Source organism: Melospiza melodia, chromosome 21 (assembly GCF_035770615.1).
Source record: "Melospiza melodia melodia isolate bMelMel2 chromosome 21, bMelMel2.pri, whole genome shotgun sequence".
Lineage (NCBI taxonomy): Eukaryota > Metazoa > Chordata > Aves > Passeriformes > Passerellidae > Melospiza > Melospiza melodia.
Genome location: NC_086214.1, coordinates 12,824,439 through 12,846,153, shown reverse-complemented (window position 1 = coordinate 12,846,153; position 21,715 = coordinate 12,824,439). Strand labels below are relative to the sequence as shown.

The window sequence follows — 21,715 nt, the reverse complement described above, 5'->3', positions numbered from 1 at the left end:
GACCCCAAAGGGAAGGATTCTGTTTGGGTCGTTCCCCAAAGAAAACTTTGGGTGTGAACAGTAAAAAGGCTGTTCAGGTTTAACACAAAAATAACAAAACACGCCGCAGACGAGCCACAGTGTGCCTCTCTTTTTATTCTTTATTTTACAGTTCACAATAGAAACCTACTGATCAATTACACAGGTCACTGATCCTGGCGTTTGAGGGGTGTCGCTGCCTCGGGGTGGGGTCCCATCTCATCCCAGGGAGGTGGCAGGAGGTGCCACCAAGGCCACCTGAGGAGCCCTCCTATGGGGGAGGTTAGCAGGCAGCAGGGATGATCCCCTAAAACCACACTTCAAATGGAAAAATATACTGCACGTCACCTCGAGGTGACTTCAGAGATTACAAATGTTCTTGGGGGAAAAAGAAAAAAAAACTTCCAGGGCTGCAGGGCTGCCAGGTTGTATTTGCAGGGAGCAACTACCTGGACAAACCCTTTGTCAGGGTTCTGCATCTTCAGCAATTCTCTCCAAATCCTCCTTTTACAGCACAGGGAGATGTGAAGGCCCTCCTCAGCCACACATTGCAACATCTGTGACCTTTGCACACAGCTGCTGCCACCATTCCACGTTTCACCACTGCTGCCCACATCCGTGCTCAGAAGTCGCTAATTTTTCATTTTTTTCTGGGTTTTTTTGGCCTCTTTAGTAGCTCAACCACCTTCTAAAGATGGCACACAGGGCACCTGCTGGGAATGCACACAAAGGCACCACCTTGGCATCCTGGAGCAGGGCAGTGCAGGGATTTCACTCACCATAAATTAAAAAGCCAAATCCAGGTGCACTTGTCAGTAAAAACTGGTGAACTGACAGAACAAACTGAGTGTTAATAAAGGGGGAAAAAAGGGGCAAATTGCCTTTTGTTTTTGCCATCATGAAAGGAACGTTATGCCAGTTTTCTCCTTGTATCCTCCTACAGCTGCTCACCTTTGGCACAAGGAATTCTAGGTATCACAAGGTTTAATTCATAACAATACTTCAATAGCAACACTCAGCACTTACACAGCGCCTGTCAAAGTGCTTTACAAAAGCTTGTGAGTCCTCACAACACCCCTGTGAGGTAGGTGAGTGTCATTATCCCCATTTCCAGCCGGGGAAACTGAGGCAGAGAGGTAAAGTGACTTGCCCAAGGCTGTACAGGGAGCCAAACTCGTGTCCTGGTGGCCCAGCTCTGCTCTGCCCTGTGCAGGGCTGGCACAGATGAACTCCCAGGGCTCTTGTGGTGTAAGCCAAACAATCCAACCCCAATCTCCCAGCTCTCTGTCCTCTGCTCTGACCATCCCTGCCCTCCTGGAGCCCAGCAGGAGCTGGACGGGGTCTGCAATCTTAAGGCAACGTGCCCAGGAGCTCCCTGGAGAGCTGGGCACACACACAGACCTCCCTGCAGAGGGTCTCCAGACAACTCCAGCTCTGCTATGGGGCCAGTTCTCCTCTCCCTCACCTCAGAGTAAACCCAGAGCCAGACACTGAGGCTGCACCAGCACAGGATCTCAGCCAGACCCTTCTCCTGCTGTTTTCTGTGGCCAAAAGGCCCCTGCAAATCTGCACATCCCTCCTCGTTCCAGACACCTTCAGCAGGGCTTGTTCCACTCTATCTCTCTCTCTCTCTCTCTCTCTCAGAGTTTGTGTCTCTACATAAAAATAAACTTCCACCATTTCCAGCTCCTCAGCACCAGCATTTCAACAGCACCAGAGCAATCCACGTTTGCAGAAAAGTGTCAATGCATGCAAAAATCACACACAGAACATCGAGAGTGCTGGGAGATGATACCAAGGATAGAGGTGGTCACAAGACAGCACACGTTTAGTTTTTATTAAAAATACCAAACAACTCACTCTTACTGTAACTATGCACTTAGATTATCATCCTAACCTGCACAGGGACAGGTGCTTTTCCTCCAAATATTTACCTACCTAGAAAAAAAGAGAAATATCAAGCACACACATTTATACTTGCTCAAACTTGGCAGGCATGAGCCACGTGAAGGGGAAAGGAGGGCTGGGGGAGGTTGTACACTGGGGTTAGGGCAGTGGAGTACAAAAGAAAAGGAAAATATCACCTGCATCACCACCATCAGTAATCAACCTGATGAAAATAAACTCAGAGTGTTAGATGGATTCATGTATCATGTCCACTGAAAATCTCAAACCCTAAGCACACCGAAGCTGGCAAACATCTTGTGCCACTTCACCTAGGTCCACACACAGCATCAGCAACGAAGATCAAACAAACCTTGATAAGAAAGCAAAATGAAGAATAAATCAGCCTGGAGACAAGCCATCTTCCACAAACCACTTCCCTGCATTATTCTCAAACACATTTTTACTCTCAAGCAGTTCCAGAAAGGAGTGGGGGAGAAAGAGACCCACTACGAGTTTGTGGTTCTTTTTTCTTTTTTCAAACTGGCTCAGCACCAGCACCAGCTCAGAGAGAGGGAGAGAAAAACAATTCTTCAGACATGATCCTTGGTACTTGATTAAAACGCTGCCAGCCAGCTGAGGGAAGCCTGGGCTGCCAGAGGGCTCCAGGTGGAGTGGGCATGTGCTGCTCATGGTGCTCCTCATCCTCCTCATCCTCCTGCCCTGCTACGAGATCTGCTCCGTGGGCCTCATCTGTATATCCCCAATCTGCAAGAGAGCAGCGTGGCATGGAACAGGAATCCTGCACTGGAATCCTGGGATCCTGCACTGGAATTCTGCACTGGGCACTTCTACACTGTGACCAGGGCTGAGCCTGATGAGCTGAGCAACGCCACACCCTGAGCAATCCCAGATCCTCAGCAGTGCCATCCCTGAGCAACCCCACACCCTGAGCAGTGCCAGAGCCCCAGCAGTGCCATCCCTGAGCAATCCCACACCCTGAGCAATCCCAGACCCTCAGCAGTGCCATCCCACACCCTGAGCAGTGCCAGAGCCCCAGCAGTGCCATCCCACACCCTCAGCAGTGCCATCCCACACCCTGAGCAGTGCCAGAGCCCCAGCAGTGCCATCCCAGGGCTGGAAGTGTAAACAAACGTGATCCCTGCTAATCCCCAGCACAGGCTCCCTAAGCTCCCAGCTGATCCAGCAGCAGATCAGCCAGGCCAGGGCAGCCCTGAGCCCCTCCCCAGCCCCAGCCCCAGCCTACCTGGACATGAGGAGGGGCACTGAGGACATAGATGACAGCGTTGGCCATGTCTTCAGCCTTGAGACACTGCAACAACAGCAGAAGGGCTCTGGGTCAGGGGGCACCCCCAGAGCTCCCCAGGAGATCCCTCCTCTCCTGCCCATCCCTGATGAGCTCTGACAGTGTCACTGGGGCACGGCCAGGAGGGACAAGCAAGCAGGAAATACCCAGTGCATTGGAAATGTAACAGAGGATGTGCCTGGTGCTGATAATCTGCTGTGGATAATCTCACTGCTGGCACAGGGATTCTGCCACCCTTGTCAGGAATTCCCACAGAAAATCCCCTGCCACCTGCAGAACACTTCTCCTTGTGCTGGCACCTCTGCTTGTCCCATCTCCTCTGCAATGAAGAAGTCACAGCCTGCAGAATGGCAAAGCTGAATGACTCTGATTTACAGAAACATCAAAATAAAAGGAAAAATGGAAGGAGCTGGAAACTGAACCCAAATGGAAACCTACACAGTTTGTAAATACCAGTGGAAAATGTGAGGTTTGAGGCTGAGATTGGAGAGCACTGGGCACTCCCTGGAACCATCAGCCAGGAGAAATGATCAATTATAACCAGAGCCACTTCCCTCTGCCCCCACTCCCCCAGGTCCTACCCGAATGCTCTCATACGTAGCAGCAGCTCTCTCAGGGTCATTATCATGGAGTTTAAAAGCAAATCCTGTTTCCACCAGTCCTGGAGATATACACTGGAACAAAGCAGAGCACATCCTAATAGGATTTGTAATTCCCCTTCAGTAAAAGAATGAAAAAAAAAAAAATATTTTTCTGTTATTCTCCTTTCCCACCCATTTTAAGGGACCAGTTGAAGTGAGCAGACCTTACTGATTGTTGTGGCAGGTACCTCTGGTGGGCACCTCCCTCCTCACAGCCCAGAGGGACAGAGAAGCAAAGAAAAACATGAAAAAGCTCTGACTGAGCACCCACAGCCCAGCTCAGTGCCTCCTTCTATTGATGTGACCCCTCCAACAAGCAGCTTCCCACTCTGTGCACCCCAAAAATCCCTTCCCAGACCTTCTGTGCCCCCACCTGCCTGGGACAGAGCACCACAGGATTTCCTGACCATCCCCAGGGTGCTGAGCTTCATTTTCACACCCCAGGGCCCTGGCTCTCACCGTGGCTCGGATGTGGGTCTGGGACAGTTCCCCAGAGGATTTCCTGACCATCCCCAGGGTGCTGAGCCCCACTTTCACACCCCAGGGCCCTGGCTCTCACCGTGGCTCGGATGTGGGTCTGGGACAGTTCCCCAGAGGATTTCCTGACCATCCCCAGGGTGCTGAGCCCCATTCTCACAGCCCAGGGCCCTGGCTCTCACCGTGGCTCGGATGTGGGTCCTGGCCTCGCGCAGCTCCTGCCGCAGCCCCTCGGTCAGCGCTGTCACCGCGTACTTGGTGGCACTGTAGAAATGCACCACGGACTGGGGCACCACGCTGTGCCCGTTCATGCTGGGGACAGAGCACAGGGCACGCTGCTGGCAGCTGGCAGGGACCCCAGGGCACCACAATGAACCCACTGGGGGCTGGCATGGGGCTGCAGCGGGGGACGGGCACAGCCAAACCTCCCTGAGCAGCCCTAGAAACCAAATGCCAGCCCTGCCCCATCAGCAGGGGTTGGTATCACCCTTTTCTCCCTGGTTTGGGGTGTCCTTTCCTCCCTCATTTAGAGTATCCTTATCTCCCTCGTTTGAGGTATCCTTATCTCCCTGGTTTGGTCTTCCTCCCTTTAGACCAGCAAAGATTAAGTTTTAAGCATCAAGCCCCACAGTCCTCAGGAATCCCCATCAGCACCACAGCAAGCCTGAAGCTCCAGTGCTGAAACCCTTCCTGTAAGGCAGGCAGGAGGAGAAAGCCCAAGGCTGACCCCAGCCGGTGCTTAAATCCTCTCTGTGCTGCAGGGAGGAGCAGGAAGGGCCCCAGGCTGGCCCCACAGCCCCCTTTGTTCACCTGTTAATGTTAATGATGTGCCCATCGTCGATGTTTCTCTCCTTCATGGACTGATAGGCCTCCCGGGTGCAGATGCTCACGGCCATCACATTGACCTGAGGGGGAGAAAATAGGAAATGAAGGCCAGCAGTCCTGCCTGGCACCCCCTGTGTGCCCAAAATCCGGGATATCAGCTCCAGTCTCGTCCCCAGGCAATTCCCAGGGAAACCCGAAGAGGGAATGGCTCATCCTCACACCCCACAGCTGAGCTGGGGGCTGCAGCCACAGGGCCAGGGGTGCACAGACACCCAGAGGGGGCAGAAATAAATGGATTTGGGTGTTTTAGGGGCAGGGGTGAGGGTAAAGCCCAAGGAAGGAGAGCAAAGCCCTCCCCAGAGCAGCACTGCAGGCAGGAGCCCGAGGTGATTCACTGAGCACTCCGGGACAGCTGGCAGGGCACTCACAGCAGGTAATTAGGGCAGCTCGTTAACGAGGAAATCCCCAGCTCCTGCCTGTCACAGCGCCAGCAGCTCACAGGAGGCACCAGCAGCTCCCAGGCACGGGAAGCAAGGCTCACTCTGTGCCACAGGGAACCCCAGAGTGGGCAACTCAGCCTGGGGCTGTGGGAGCCACCCAGCTGTCCCTGTGCCTGTCCCTGTCCCTGCCTGGTGACATTGCCCCAGCCCAAAGTGGCGATTCCCCAGCCCTGCAGGACCCAGAGCACTCCAGGCCCCTGCTCTGTGCACCAGCACCGCCCTGGCTTGGTTAAACTCGATCCTGTCACTCCCCAAGCATTAATGCACAGCGTTCCAGCCCGTCCTGACCATAAACACTGAGCCAAAGCTGCTGGGAGATAAAGATGAGGAAATTCTCCCAGCTGGAATCCCAAGGGCCCGGAGGTGCTGCAGCAGTGATGAGCAGCAATCCCAGCAGCAGTGCTCATTGCTCAGGGGGCTCAGGTTTGGAAGGGGTTTTGCTGAAGGCCTCCAGGAAGGATGTGACCATCCCCTGGCAGGTCCTGTGTAACAGCATGCCACTTGGCCAGCTAAATGAGCAGCCCAGAAGGGTCAGAACACACTGCAATCTGCAGGGAGAAGTGATTTTCTGATGAATCAGAAGGCAGGTGGAGCAGCAGGAACAGTGAGGGATGGAGATGGGAGAGGGCTGGGATCATCCCTGGGGAAAAAAAAGAACAAGAATGGGGCAGAATAACTGGGACTTGCTGGCACAAAAGGACAGGCAGGAGAGGGATGGAGCTGGGAGATGCAATAACTGAGCAGCACAAAGAGCAGCAGGGTCAGATCCTTGTCACTGCTTTTGTCTGGTCCTTATTCCCCACTCACTGCCAGGCCATCGCTGAGGGGTTTGTCTTAGAGATAAGCAGAGATAAGCAGGGCTTTGATGTGCCCCTGGGAGTGCCCAGGCAGCACCAGGAGCCACCACCCCCAGCCCAGTGCACTTTGGCCGGGCAGAGGCACTGCTGGCTCCTCACCATCACACCTGGGCTGCAGAGATAAATCTTTAACCTGGGAATCCACCTGGGCTGTGCCAGGAGGAAAAGGAGCAGAGAGGAGACACCCCTCAGCACTGGGGTGGAGCCCGGAGCAGGCAGGGCACGGGCAGGACTGGGGATTTCACAGCAGGGATTTCACACAGGGTGCTCAGGGAAAGCAGGAGTCACCCTGCAGCCTGACCCTGGGCTTTGGGATATGGACCTGGGCACCTGCTGGTGTAAAACCCCCATGACAAACAAATCCTGCCTCCCCCAGCCCACCAGGCAGCTCCTCCTTGGAGCAGCCACTCCCAGATCCCTCTCCAAAGGCCACTAGAGGGTAACATCACCCCAAAGTGACTCAGAGTGGCCTGGGCAAGGTTACAACATTCTGACAGCTCCTGGCAGAGCCAGATCCCAATCAACAGCACATGGGAAAGTCCAGAGCCCTGTGATAAAACCCCACGGTGCAACAAAACAACTGGCTGGAAGGCAGCTGAGCTGGGATGGCCTTTTCCCACCAGCACAGACTGGGTTTGGGGTGAAATCCCATTTCAAAAAGGTGCAGCAGGCACTGAGGAGGAAAATGAGCAAGTGTGTGTGACCCCGAGGCTGTTGTTACAAATACCCACATCAGACAATTTTCTGCCTCATTCCTATTTTAGGGAGAACAGGCTCAGAGGTGCCTTACGAGGGTGCCCAGCACACCTGAGTGTCAGCAGCAGCCCTGTGACAGCCACCACGGTGCCACATTAACCAGCCCCAGCTGCCAGGTCAGAGAACACAAAGGATCCTGTTCCTAGAAGTGCTCAGCATTTCCCTTTCCCAGAATCAGCCTCTCCCAAGGCTTCCAAAGGGGTGTCCCAGCCCCAGAGCACACATGGAAGCACAGCTCACAGCAGACATATCCCTGCACAGATGGCTGGGAAAAGCAAGAAGAACAGAGCCTGGCTTGTCAGTGAACAATGCCAAGCATCAAACCCATGCTGTGTCTAGAGGAGTCAGGGGATGTGCCCTGAGCAGGGAAAATGGGAAGTTCAGCTTGAATTCCTGGCTGGAAAGGTCAGTGGGTGAGAAGTGAAGGAGCTGCTGCAGCCCCAGAGGCTCAGAGTGTGCACAGCAGCTCCTCCTGCACACCAGGACTTTGCTCCAGCCTCAGAAACCAGGCAGAACATGGGGGAGGATGGGCTCAAACCTGCCTGAGGTGACACCTTCCCTTCTGCACCCACAGCACATCTGGGCAGGGCTCTGCAAACCAGCACATCCCTCATTCCAAACTGCCTGGGGAGGAGCAGCTCCCACCCTGGGAATGAACACCAGACAATGAAGCACCAGAACATTAGAAAAGGAGAGGAATAAGTAAATTACAATGTGGTTTTCACTGTTAGATGGATAGCAAGGAGGAGGATATGGAGAGTGGAATCTGGAAGGACACAGAGCCTCAAAGCTCATAAAAAATGCATGGAAGCAAAAATCAATTTACCAAAAAGGAAAAAAAAAAGAAAAGAAAAATAAAAAAAAAAAAAGCCTTTAATTTAAGGATTTAAGGCCCTAATGCCTCCTAAATCGATGGTTGATGGCTGTTGGGAAACTTTTCCCATCCTGCAGCCCAGAGGTGCCCTGGAATTGTCCAACAGCATCTCCCAGCTCTCCAGGGAAGCTGGGGAAGAAGCTCCCTGCTGCCTGCAAACCCAGTGGAAGGTGCTGGCAGCCCTCCCTGTGAGGGACAGGAGCCTGGCCTGGCCCTGGGGTGCCCTGGCAGGGGGGCTGGCCCTGCAGAGCCCCCCAGCCCTGCCATGGCGCCTGCAGACAGGGACAGTGCCAGGGAACGCTGCCAGGGGGGACACTGCCACTGCCATGCAGCCACAAAGCAGGGACACAGGACAAAAGGGACAACTGCACCGAGCTGTCCCCAGCCTGAGCAGCAGCATGGAAAGCAAAGCCCAGCCTTGTCAGGCTGCCCAGGCCAGGCTGGGTGAGGCTCTGGGCTCTGGAGCATGCCAGGGCTCTGCCTTTATGCTGCAGGGCTGTTCCATGAGCACAGAAACGAGGAGCCAAGGCAGCAGCTGCTGGAGGATGGGAGAGGGAAATGTCTGCTGGGCTGGCTCAGGCTGCTGCAGCAGCATCTCTGCCAGGCACTGAGAGAGCAGGGACAGCCACACAGCCATCCCTGGGAATGAAACATCCCCCAGTGCTTTCCTGACACCGCCATTGTGGGGTCACCTCTCCTTCCCCCCATCCCAGCCCAAAGCAGCCCCCACAACAGGGGGACCCCAAACTTTGAGCCACTGTGAACACCAACACTGCAGTGTCCCATACAGGACAATCCCACTCCAAAATCTTTCTCCCTAAAAGTGGTGGAAGGGAGATAATGGGAGCACTTCCAGCTGAGCAAGGGAAGGGAATATGGACTGGGGGAGCTGGAAATGCCACAGGTCCCCCCAAGCCTGCCCAGCTGATAAAAACAAAGGATGTGCAGCATCCCACACACCACCCAGCCCCAGGGACCAGGACAGGGCATTTCCAAGGCCCAGGTGACCCCCAGGGCCTGGCAGTGCCCTGCTGGACAGCAGCTCAGCTCAGCTCCACTTCACTTCATTTTCTTTAAAGCCTCCATGGCAACGGGGCCGGGAGATGTGGCTGTGCAGTGACCCGGGCTGGGAGCCCACAAAAGCCTCTCTGGGCACACAAAGCTGGGCTCAGCTGGCCTTGGCTGCAGCCACAGCAGCCAGCAGGCTGGCCAAAATCCTAACAAGAACTTAATTAGGCAGGATGTGGCAGCTCTTGGCCTGGCAGCAGGAGCCTGAAGTCTCAGAGTGCTTCTCTTTTACACAGAGCACAGAGCAGCCAGGGGAGCTGACGGCTCCCAGCTGACTCCACTGCCGAGGCCCCGAGCCTTCAAAGAGCTCCTCAGACATCTCCTCCCCTTCAGCAGGACAAGCTCCCAGAGCTGCTGGAGGTGCTGCCAGCCACGGGTTCCACTCCTGTCCCTGCGAGGAAAATGTTTCTGTGCGCAAGGGAAGGCGGCACAGGAGGGGAAATCACACCAAAATCCAGCACCTCCCTGGCCAGAGGAGGGAAATCACACCAAAATCCAGCACCTCCCTGGCCAGAGGAGGGGAAATCACACCAAAATCCAGCACCTCCCTGGCCAGAGGAGGGGAAATCACACCAAAATCCAGCACCTCCCTGGCCAGAGGAGGGGAAATCACACCAAAATCCAGCACCTCCCTGGCCAGAGGAGGGGAAATCATACCAAAATCCAGCACCTCCCTGGCCAGAGGAGGGGAAATCACACCAAAATCCAGCACCTCCCTGGCCAGAGGAGGGGAAATCACACCAAAATCCAGCACCTCCCTGGCCAGAGGAGGGAAATCACACCAAAATCCAGCACCTCCCTGGCCAGAGGAGGGAAATCACACCAAAATCCAGCACCTCCCTGGCCAGAGGAGGGGAAATCACACCAAAATCCAGCACCTCCCTGGCCAGAGGAGGGAAATCACACCAAAATCCAGCACCTCCCTGGCCAGAGGAGGGAAATCACACCAAAATCCAGCACCTCCCTGGCCAGAGGAGGGGAAATCACACCAAAATCCAGCACCTCCCTGGCCAGAGGAGGGGAAATCACACCAAAATCCAGCACCTCCCTGGCCAGAGACACTGCAAGGACACCCAAACCATCCCGAGGTCCCACAGCTGTGGTTCCCAGTGCTGTGTGCAGAGAAAGGGCCCCCACAAAATGACAAAAATGGTGAAGTCACAGAAGGTGCCCAGGAGAAGTTGTAAGTGGGATGGGCCATGTGCACAGCTCCCATTTCAGCACATGAAACACTCCCATTCACATCCAGCCCTAACCAGATTATGGGCGGAAAATGAAGCTGTAAAGACAAAAAGCATTACAGGTTTTTAAGCCAAAAAGAATCTGCCCATTTCTACAAACCACTGCCACAAGTAACAGGATTAGCTGCAAACCCCAGCGCCTGGCATTCCATTTCCTGCTTTATTGAAGGAATAAGAGAAAAAAAAAAAAAAAGAAAAAAAAAAGAAAAAAAGAAAAAAAAAAGGAGAAAAAAAAAGAAGGAGGAAAAATGGAGGGAAAAAAGAGGAAAAAAGAGAGGGAAAAGAGGAAAAAAGAGGAAAAAAAGAGAGGAAAAAGAGAGGAAAAAGAGAGGTAAAAAAAGGAAAAAGAGAGGAAATAAAGAGGAAAAGAGGGAAAAAAGAGGAAAAAAGAGGGGGAAAAGAGGAAAAAAGAGGAAAAAAGAGAGGGAATAAAGAGGGAAAAAGAGAGGTAAAAAAAAGGAAAAAGAGAGGAAATAAAGAGGAAAAGAGGGAAAAAGAGGAAAAAGAGAGGAAAAGAGAGGAAAAGAGAGGAAAAAGAGAGGAAAAAGAGAGGAAAAAGAGAGGAAAAAGAGAGGAAAAAGAGAGGAAAAAGAGAGGAAAAAGAGAGGAAAAAGAGAGGAAAAAGAGAGGAAAAAGAGAGGAAAAAGAGAGGAAAAAGAGAGGAAAAAGAGAGGAAAAAGAGAGGAAAAAGAGGAAAAAAGAGGAAAAAGAGAGGAAATAAAGAGGAAAAAAGAGAGGGAATAAAGAGGAAAAAAGAGAGGGAATAAAGAGGAAAAAAGAGAGGGAATAAAGAGGAAAAAGAGGGGAAAAAGGGAAAAAAGAGAGGAAAAAAGGAAAAAGAGGAAAAAGAGAAAAAAAGAGAAAAAAAAGATGAAAAAGAGAGGAAAAAAGAGGAAAAAGAGGAAAAAAGAGGAAATAAAGAGGAAAAAAGAGGGAAAAAGGGAAAAAAGAGGGAAAAAAGAGGACAAAAGAGAAAACAGAGAAAAAAGGAGGGAAAAAGAGCAAAAAAGAGAGGAAAGAGAGGAAATAAATAGGAAAAAAAGAGGGAAAAAAGAGCAAAAAAGAGAGGAAAAAGAGGAAATAAATAGGAAAAAAAGTGGAGAAAAAAGAGGAAAAAAATAGAAAAAAAAAAGAGGAAAAATGGAGGCTCTTCATCCTTCAGAAAGCCAGCGAGCTGAAGGAAAAATGCTGCTGTGTTTCCATCCTCCAAGGCGGGGGCTCAGCAGGGCAGGATGTCCTTCCACCCCCCAGGCAGCACAACTGGGCTGTGTCAGAGCAGGCTGGGGAGCAGATCCTCAGCTCTGCCATGAGGCCAGGGTGGCCAGGAGAGACAGCAAATGGGCCAGAATACTCACATCGATCATGGTCCTCCAGCCCTCCGTCCTCCCCGAGAGCAGCGGCTCGGGCCGCGCCAGCCCCGCGTTGTTGATGCACACGTCCACCCCCTGGTGAAGGGTCCTGATGGCAGAGAACATGGACAGGATCTCCTCCTCGTTGGACAGGTCACACTTGTAGGGGATCAGCGTGCCCGGGTAGCCAGCGCTCTGGCACTCAGCTGCCAGCTTCTGGGGGAGACAGAGGCAGGGGGGGAAAAACAGCCATCAGGAGGGGGGAAACAGCCAGCAGGAGGGGGGAAAAACAGCCATCAGGATGGGGGAAAAACAGCCAGAAGGAAAGGGGAAAATAGACAGCAGGATAGGGGGAAAACAGCCAGCAGAAGGGGGAAAAACAGCCAGAAGGATGGGGGAAAAACAGCCAGAAGGAAAGGGAAAAATAGACAGCAGGATGGGGGGAAAACAGCCAGCAGAAGGGGGAAAAACAGCCAGAAGGATGGGGGAAAAACAGCCAGAAGGAAAGGGGAAAATAGACAGCAGGATGGGGGGAAAACAGCCAGCAGAAGGGGGAAAAACAGCCAGAAGGATGGGGGAAAAACAGCCAGAAGGAAAGGGAAAAATAGACAGCAGGATGGGGGGAAAACAGACAGAAGGATGGGGGAAAAACAGCCAGAAGGAAAGGGGAAAATAGACAGCAGGACGGGGGGGGGGGAACAGCCAGAAGGATGGGGGAAAAACAGCCAGCAGAGAGGGGACAAACAGCCACCAGGAGGGGGAAAACAGTCATCAGGAAAAACAGCCAGCAGGATGGGAAAATACAGCCTGCAGGAAGGATGGAAACAGCCAGAAGGAAGGGGAAAAACAGCCAGAAGGAAAGGGAAAAACAGCCAGCAGGAAGGGGAAAATACAGCCAGCAGAGAGGGGGAAAATAGTCAGCAGGAAGGAGAAAAAAAAAGCAGCAGGAAAGGGGAAAACAGCCAGCAGGAAGGGGGAAAACAGCCAGCAGGAAGGGGGAAAAATACCCAGAAGGAAGGGGGAAAACAGCCAGCAGGAAGGATGGAAATACAGCCAGAAGGAAGGGTGGAAAGAGCCATCAGCCCACTCTCCCCACAGAGCAGCTCATGCAGCCACTTCCTGAAGACCACACCTCAGGGCTAACACAGCCTGCAAAGCAGGCACAGGGGAAGGATCAGTGTGATGCTAATTAAGAAAAAGGAGATCTCAATATCCAGAAGCTGAGAGCTCCAGCCTCTCAGTTCTGGAGCTGAGGACAGGCTCAGTGCTGTGCTGCTCCTGCTCAGGGTGAGCAGCGCACACAAAATACAAATCAAAACCACAAATCAGTGCTGCCCTGGCACCAGGCCGGGAGTCTGCCACACTGGCAAAGGACAATTCCTCGTTAGCCACGGCCAAGGATGACTCCGAATACCCCAAGCTTTTGTCAGGCTGGGTGACACACAGCCAAGGCAGGGCCAGGAGCTGCTGCCAGCTGCCAGCACAGCTCCGAGGGTGCCCTTTACCCCTGACGCTAATGAGAAGCAGCATCTCCTCCCCGATGTGTCACAGCAGTGACAGTGACAGTGACAGCTCCCAGCGCCAGGCAGGAGCCACATGATGTCTGGCTCCTGAGGGGAGATGGATTCTGGCTACAAACGCCCACCAAATGCCCGGGACACGGGGCCGTGGCGGTGTCACCGACGGTGCCATTCCAGCGTGTGCCACACAGCCCTGCGTGTGCCTGCCCCCACAGACAGCTCCCCCTGCACTCCAGGCACTGCAATCCCCAAAAAGCCTTTCAGAAAGGGAGGAGCGAGGGCCAGGGCAGGATCTCCTGCAAGTGATGGCACATGGAGGCAGCTCCGAGCTCCTGCCCAGCCCTCCCTGCACCTCAAACACGTCCACTTGAGGCATTTTGGTAAATGAAGCACTCTGGGGCTGTCTGGTAAATGATTTTCAGCCTTTCCCAGCAGCTGAGCCAACCACAGAGCTGGACCAAAACCCTGAGCAGGCAGCTGCAGCTTTGCTGCTTTACCTTCCCCAAACCCCAGCAGCTTCCATGGACCACAAGGCAGAACCAGCCCAGGGCAGAGCTGTGGTGCAGGAGCTGCTCTCCTGCCTGGCTCCCAGCTCAGGGGAGGCCCTGCAGAACACAAGAATGATCATTATTGCTCTCACAGCTCAGGCAGGGAGGGCAGGGACGTGCTGAGCTGAGCTGGAATTGATCCCTGCCAGCAGCATCCCCAGAGAGCCCCTGACAGCATCCCTGCCTGAACCAAGCTGCCCTGGCACTGAATCCCACCCCTCTGTGCCCTGCCTGAGCAAAGCTGCCCTGGCACTGAATCCCACCCCTCTCTGTGCCCTCCTGGGGCTGCCAGCACCTTGCCATGCAGGGAACCTTGTTGGTGATGTGCTGGTAGGAGTGGGAGAATATTTTCCTTTTCACCTTTGGAGCACACGCTTGAATAAACAGTGAGGGGAGGGGAAATGCCTGCGTCCCTGCAAGAGCAGCATTTAGGAAATTCACAGCAGCAGGAAGGGCTGCTGCAAGGTTCTAAACTGCTCCGGGGATGGGGCCTTGTTCCTGCAAAGATACAGGAGGGGAAAAGGGCAAAAGGACCATGAACTGGTGAGAGAGTGAGAACCAAGCAATGCCAAAGATGTCCAAAAATGAGAAACACGAGCACAGGGCAATGGGAGGAATCTCCCAGAGCAGGAGCCGTGCCAGGAGAGCTGGAGGGAACAGGGACCCATCAACACGGACAGGGAGGGACAGACAAGCTCACTGACAGCCCAGGGGGACACAGGGCTCTGTGTCCATGTCCAGCTGCCACTTCCACCCTCCCCTGCTCAGTGCCAACCCAGGTGAAGGAGGAGAGGGAGCAAGGGCTGTGATTTGCTCTGGGATAACCCTGCTGCAGCAGGGAGGCTGTACCACAAGCCCCACAGTGGTCCCTCCAAGCTGAGCATTCTGGCTGGAGCTGCCCCTCCTCTGCTCCAGCTGCACCAGGAGAATGCCCTTTCACTTCTCTCTTCAGCTTCTCTGCCACAACTGACCTGGGCAATCAAATCTCCCTCAAAACCTTTCCCTCCCTGCCTGGTGTCTGGCTGCCTCCAACACAGATCCTTTCATCTCTCAGGCTGTACTTGTGCTAACAAATTCTCTTTGAAAAGCAAGTGCTGAACACTGCTGACACCCAGGCAGGGCTGGATTGTGCTCCAACCATCTACAGATAAAGAGTCATCACAGGCTCTTCAAAGAAACATCAACTGCAGGCAAGTTTGCAAGAGACTTTTGAAAAGCAGCTCTGAGCTGGAGCTCATGGAGGGTTTTTTTTTCAGAGCATCCATTAAGTCACTCAAGTGATGCTCACTCCACTTTGAGCTCACCCCATGCACAAGGAGGAAAGAAAAAAAGAGAAAAAAGCCGATTTTCCAGATTGAGAGTGACCAGGTAATGCAACTGCAATACAGGTGAGGGCAGTGCAAGTCCAGCAGCTGGAGATGGAAATCTGAAATAAGAATGGTTTGGGTTGGAAGGGACTTTAAATATCATTCAATTCCACACCTTCCACTGTCCCAGCTTGCTCCAAAGCCTGGGACACTCCCAGCATCTCTGCAGCACAGCATTATCTCTGGATGCCTGAAAATGGACAGCCAGTCTGAAAGGATGCCTCTCATTTATGGGATGGGTTTGCTGTGCTCAGAAGCCTCCAGTTCTCCCCTGAAAGGGTTAATGCTCTTTGTGCATATCCACACTCAGTCCTGGTGAAATGGTTTTACAGAACCAATTGATATAAAATGTTAAGGGGCTCTAAAGAGGGGGGAAAGAAGGAAGGAGTCAAGCAGGGCTTTATTTGGCACAGTCTCCCATTAACTTCAGACACGTTTAGCTCAGAGAGATGGAAGCCAGGAGAAGACATTGGGTGATTTTTAATCTCACCTGCCATTCACCACAGGAACCTGTGTCCTACTCACTGAGCTCCTGCACCAAGAAACCAACTGGAAAAGCACCAAAATCACCCCAATCACTTTTGCTGCCTGGAGGAAATGAAGGACAAAAACTGTAACAAACAGCTCCACAGCTGTGAGAGACAACTGGGGGCTTGCAAACCCTTTCATTCCATGATTGGCAAGTCTGAAGCTGCTTTTAATTAAGATTTAATAACAGCATAATAGAGAGGTACAGTGAATAAAGCAGCAGGGTGAGGTTTGTTTGTTTATTTATTTATTTCCACTGTGCTCTGTGCCCATGGGTGGGATTCAGAGCTGTGTCACATGGAGAGAATCACACTCTGAGCTCTGGGTACCTTTTGGCCCATAAGATCCAAGGATAAATATCATTCCACATTTCCTCCCAGGCTCCTGCTAAGCTGGGTCTGGCTGAGCCAGAGCTGGGGGATGAGCTCCCAGAGCCACGCTGCTCCTTCCCAAGCCCCCTCTGCTCCCTGCACTTCCCCAGCAGTTCAGCATCCCAGGAGATGTTTTCCTCAGCTCACTCAGTGTTCAATTTCCATTGTCACACACACACAGCCAAAGGCCCCAGAGGTCCCCGCCACCTTCAGGCACTCACCCAGCCCCTCCTCACTCACGTCAAGGCACTTTGAGTTTGTCACTCCTTGCTCCAGGCTGGCGTGGAGGAGGTGACACTGCTGTCACCGTGACAGCTCATTAGAGCAATATCCCTGCCTTCCTCTGAGCCCTGCCTGTCCTAAACCCAGCCCCACAGAGCCCTGCCTGTCCTAAACCCAGCCCACAGAGCTCAGCCTGCCCTAAACCCAGCCCCACAGAGCTCAGCCTGTCCTAAACCCAGCCCCACAGAGCTCAGCCTGTCCTAAACCCAGCCCCACAGAGCTCAGCCTGTCCTAAACCCAGCCCCACAGAGCTCAGCCTGCCCTAAACCCAGCCCCACAGAGCCCTGCCTGCCCTAAACCCAGCCCCACAGAGCTCAGCCTGTCCTAAACCCAGCCCCACAGAGCTCAGCCTGCCCTAAACCCAGCCCCACAGAGCTCAGCCTGTCCTAAACCCAGCCCCACAGAGCCCTGCCTGCCCTAAACCCAGCTCCACAGAGCCCTGCCTGTCCTAAACCCAGCCCCACAGAGCTCAGCCTGCCCTAAACCCAGCCCCACAGAGCCTGCTGGGACTGGGATCACTGTCAGGACTGGGATCCCCAAGGAAGCCACAGGCACCCAGCTCAGGGGGCAGAGCTGAGCCTCAGCCCCTGCCCGACACCCCCAGGTCCTGGCACAGGGAAACTGAGGCACGGCACAGCCACCTGACACAGCACACATCCCCATCCCAGCTCCAAAACCCAGGAAAAGCTCAGTTATTATTTCTTTTTGGGGTTCTGAGCGTGGTATCGCTGCTCCATTGCAAACCCCAGGAACAGCAGAGCAGCAGAGGAGGGGGGGTTGCTGCAAAGTCACATTCTTAAAGCACATTTTGGGGGAGAAACAGAGGAATCCAGGCTGGTTTAAAGTTTCAAGGCTGAGGGAATCCATGAGCACAGAGCAGTATTTGTTCCCGGCAATGATGGGATCTCTGCTGTTTATCAGACAGGATCTGGTCAGGGACAAGTGGCAATAAAAGCCCTTCAGAGGCCTTGAGCCCACCATCCCCAAACGCAGAACAGCCCCTGCCAGGGGCCAAGGGGACTCCGAAGGTCACTCACACTCCACGGGCACCCTGCCTCGGGATTACCCTGCTCAGGATGGGGGAACCTGTGGGGACAGCCCAGGAAACCCATGCCAGCTGCTGGGCAGAGGGACAGACAAAACACCAAAATGGAACCAGGTGAGCTCTAAACCATCATCTGATCTGCCTGCAGGGAATTAAACACCACACTCAGCAACCAGCTGTTAATTACGCTGTTAATTACCCTCCTAGGAGCACCTGAGGGTTCCCTGAAGTGGCCAGAGAGCCCAAAAATGGATGCTCAGGTCCCACGAGGAATTCTCAGCTCCTTCCTCCTCCTCCCAACAGCCTCCCCAGAGCCTGGGCTGCTCCAAGCTGCAATCAATCGCTGAGCTTATCAAAGGCTGCTCCTGAGCAAGACCTAACCTTGACAAAGCAGGCCCTGGTTATAAATGTCACCTTTGATCAATACCTGTCACAAATGCATTGGAATTAATTGGTTAAACCTTGTATCTTAAGTCACATTTATTGCTTCCTGCACGGCTCTGCTCTCGGCACGCCATCAAAGACAGGGAAAAATGGATTTCTTTTGGAGCACAGCATCCCTGGGCACAGCAGGGCAAGGCAACCGAGCTGCTGGAGGATTTCCAGTGAGCTGGAGCAGGGGCAGTGTCCCACCTGGAGCATCTCCCCCCAGTGACAGCCCCAGCCACGCTGCAGGTCAGGGCTCTGACACCACGCATGGAGGGGGAGCACCTGCCAGCACTTCTGCCGTTCTCTGGAAATGGAAAATAAACCAATTTTCGTTATAAAAAAGCACAGTACCAGCACCACTGCAAACCCCTTGGAAACAGCTCCCTGCCTCCTGCTCTGCTGTGCTGCAAGGGAAAAGCTGCAGAGTCCCTCTGAGCCAGGAAAACCCTCCCAACCTGGGGAAAAACCCTGCAAAACAAAACTCACACATCTCACTGAATAAAAGACCAGAGAGGGCTTTGCCAGCTGGGAGGGCAGGAACATTTTGTCCCATGCATGTGCAAATTCTCCCCTTTTTTTGGGCTGCTGCAAGGAGCCACACACCAAACACAAACTCCTGGAAAACACGAGGAGGAGCAGGGGGAAGTGAGGAGCACCCAAGTGGCTGTGGCTGTAAATCTCAGCGAATCTCTGCACCCAAGGAGCATTTTTCCCCAAAAAAAACCTGCTCTTCCAAGCTGCTAAAAAATAAAACCACTTGGCTGCTCGGTGAGAGCTGCTGCCTTGGAACGCGTGGCGGTGTCTGGAGAGCAGCAAACGCTCCCTGAGCACATGCCAAGAAGTCCTTGACAGCTGTTAGTACCTCCAGGCTCTGCATTTAAAACAAGCCTTCAACCTGAATTACCTCCTGGCGTGCACAAGGAAAATACAGCCAGATTAATTATATTTTATTCCTCGATGTCTGACTGCCTGAGCTCCTGTCGGATGACCCACACGAAGAGGCTGCAGCAGGGAGCAGGGAGGGAAATGTGGACAGTGGAGCCACTGGAAGGGAAAAATTAAAAAATATCCTTCTGCAGTTTTGGGGTTTTGGGGGCTTTTTTGTGAGCCATTACCATTTTTTATTTCAAAAGACAAATAATTTTTTATTTCAAAAGACAAATACTGTCACTGGAGTTGTGACAGGGGTTTAATGCCAAACACGCAACTTTGCAAATCCTTCGTTATCTTGCCTCAAGCCCTTATCTGATTTTCCAAGAGATTAAGAAATCTTGACATAGCATTTATTGCCCCAGCTAAATCCCCACCAGACAACCTGCTCTTTCAGTTAGAAGGAGGTTACAAAACCACCTTACACAAGGGTTCCAGCATTTCACCTTAAAACCAGCAACCTTCCTGAACTTTGATGAAATGTGATGGTTTTGTGTTAGAGTGAGCTCTGCATTCCAGGTTTCACACCCTGCTCTTGCCCTCTTTCCATGCCAAGCTTCCCTGGAGCCCCCTGGGATAGTGGAGGGTGTCCCTGCCCATGGGGGTTGCAATGGGATGGTTTATAAGGTTCCTTTCAACCCAAACCACCTGGGATTCCATCATTCTGTTAGCCATGGCTGGGGATGCTCTGGCATCACCAAACCCTCAGCTGCTTCACATTCCCTTTCTCTCCTCCCTCCATCACTGCATTCCAGCATCCCTCAATCCCCCCCCAGTCAAATCCCCAAACACTTCCAAGTCTGGATATTTTCCTATTATATTTTAATTTTTTTTTTAAGGAAAAGCCTCAAGGTGAATCTCCTGGAGGACAGCTCCATGAACAGCCCTGCTCTGAAAGCTCCCACAGCATCCCTGGCAGCCAGGAGGTGACAGAGCTGTTCCCACAGTGACCCTGGATCCCCCCCACGCTCCAGCACCTTCCCCCCCTGGGATTTTCTTCCTCGTTAGGGAAACAAGCTCGACAATAAATAAACCCAGAATAGCAGCGGAGCAAAACACAGTCCAGACACCCAGCAAAACAAATGACAGCCCTGCAGACGCACTCGGGTCCCAGCGAGGGGACAAACATCAGCTGCTGCGGGAACACGTGTGTGACACAGCTCAGGACACCGGGGAGCGGCCCCAATCTGCAAACCCAATCAATCAATGATCAATACAGGAGTCATCGCCCCGGGGCACACTCAAATCCAAACACAAAGCCTCACAGCACTGCTGGTTTTTAAACCCACGCTGCGTTTTGGCCAGGAAAGGTTGGGAAAGGAAGGAAACTCACGTGAACACCGAAGGAAAACACAAGTTGCATTGATTTCTTTCCCAAATGAAAAGAGTCCAGAACAACATCCAAGATAAGGGCGCCGCTGGAAACGGCAAATATTGGAAATAACTTTGTGGAGGGGAATGGGAAGCGACAACATCCTTTGCAGCATCCTTTGCCAGGCACATCCAACCAGCTGCAGGTGGGAAAGGCTTTGGAGAGCTCAGCCCTCCCTGCAAACCACAGCACCAAAACGCTGCGAATCCCAAATCAGCAGCAGCCCCAAAGGACAGTGCACTCGGTCACACTGGTGCTCTGGTGCTCTCTCCTCTCTGCGAGCAGAGCCTCCGTGACGCGCAATGAAAAAGGGGAAAAGTTTGGCTTTTCCCGAGCATTTCTTCATCAACCCCGCTTAGCAACGCCACCGATGCCGAGCCTTGGTTTCCGTGAATTTTGGACCATTTATTCCCAGCACAGTCAGCTGTGCACAGCCCTTATCACCCCGGCTATGGAAACACAACCCTGGATATCGCACAAGTCCCCTTTAGCTCCAAACACCCACGATGGCGACATTTAAGATGACTAAAACTTAATTCCTCCCTCAGAGGAAACTTCCTAAATGGCAAATAAGCCCCTGCGAGGCACAGCTGACCCCCACACAACAGGAATCCCGAGAAAACACTTCTTGTGAGCATCTTTATCGCCAAGCCAGCGCCATCAGGTTTCTGAGGGGGCTGTGGGGATGCTCCCGGCAGGACCGAACCCTGTTTGAACACCAGGAGCGCCCAGCCTCCCGAGCAGCCCCATCCCGCTCCCGGGGACAGAGATGCTATTTTTAACCTCGATAAGAAGCGGCTCAAAACAAAAAAAAAAAAAGAAAACCGAAAACCGACCCCGCTCCTCGCTCGGGCACCTTCCCCCCGCTCCAGCGGCTCGGTGGGCAGGAGCAGCCGGGGCCGGGCATCCCCCGAACGGTGTCAGCGCCCGGCCGGGCCAGGAGCGGCCTCATGAGGGGAGAGGCGGCCCCGTGAGGGGAGAGGCGGCCCCCGCCCCGCCGGTACCGCCGGTACCTCGATCTTGTCGACGCTGCGGGCACATCCCACCACCTTCATGCCGTGCTGCACCAGCGCCCTCGCCACGGCCGCGCCGATGCCCACGGAGGCGCCGGTGACCAGCGCGACGCGGCCGGACCAGCGCTCCATGGCCCCGGCCCGGCCCCGCCGCAGCCGCCGCGCACAAAGCGCCGCCCGCCCGCCGGCCCCGCCCCGGGACACGCCCCTGGCCCCGGGGACACGCCCACAAGGGACACGCCCATAAGGGACACGCCCATAAGGGACACGCCCATAAGGGACACGCCCTCCGTGCGCGGGGTTTGAGGGGCTCAGCTCCAGGTGGGAGCGGGGTTTGAGGGTTTCGTTCCCCAGCGTGGAAAGGCACGGGAGGGATGAGCGGAGCAGGATCCAGCAGCCACGGGAGGGATGAGTAGAGCAGGATCCAAGAGCCAAGCAGGTTTTAGAGAGCGATGAAATGGGTGTGGAGAGAGCAGAGGGTGAGCAGCAGAGA

At 53.6% G+C, this 21,715-nt stretch overlaps 1 protein-coding gene across 2 annotated transcripts; it reads right to left on the bottom strand.

Moving 5' to 3' along the window:
- Positions 1-115: 115 nt before the first annotated feature.
- On the bottom strand, positions 116-21,365 carry DHRS11 (dehydrogenase/reductase 11). Of its 2 annotated transcripts, none has more exons than XM_063173836.1 (7): positions 21,223-21,365; positions 11,824-12,033; positions 5,158-5,252; positions 4,530-4,659; positions 3,811-3,903; positions 3,170-3,235; positions 116-2,670 (listed from the first exon to the last, which is right to left on the bottom strand). In XM_063173836.1, the coding sequence occupies exons 1-7, from the start codon at positions 21,352-21,354 to the stop codon at positions 2,629-2,631; spliced, it is 768 nt and encodes a 255-aa protein (XP_063029906.1). In that variant the 5' UTR covers positions 21,355-21,365; the 3' UTR covers positions 116-2,628. The 2 variants fall into 2 exon arrangements, with proteins under 2 accessions (XP_063029906.1, XP_063029907.1); XM_063173837.1 differs by having other exon boundaries at positions 11,824-12,030.
- Between the last annotated feature and the right edge of the window lie 350 nt (positions 21,366-21,715).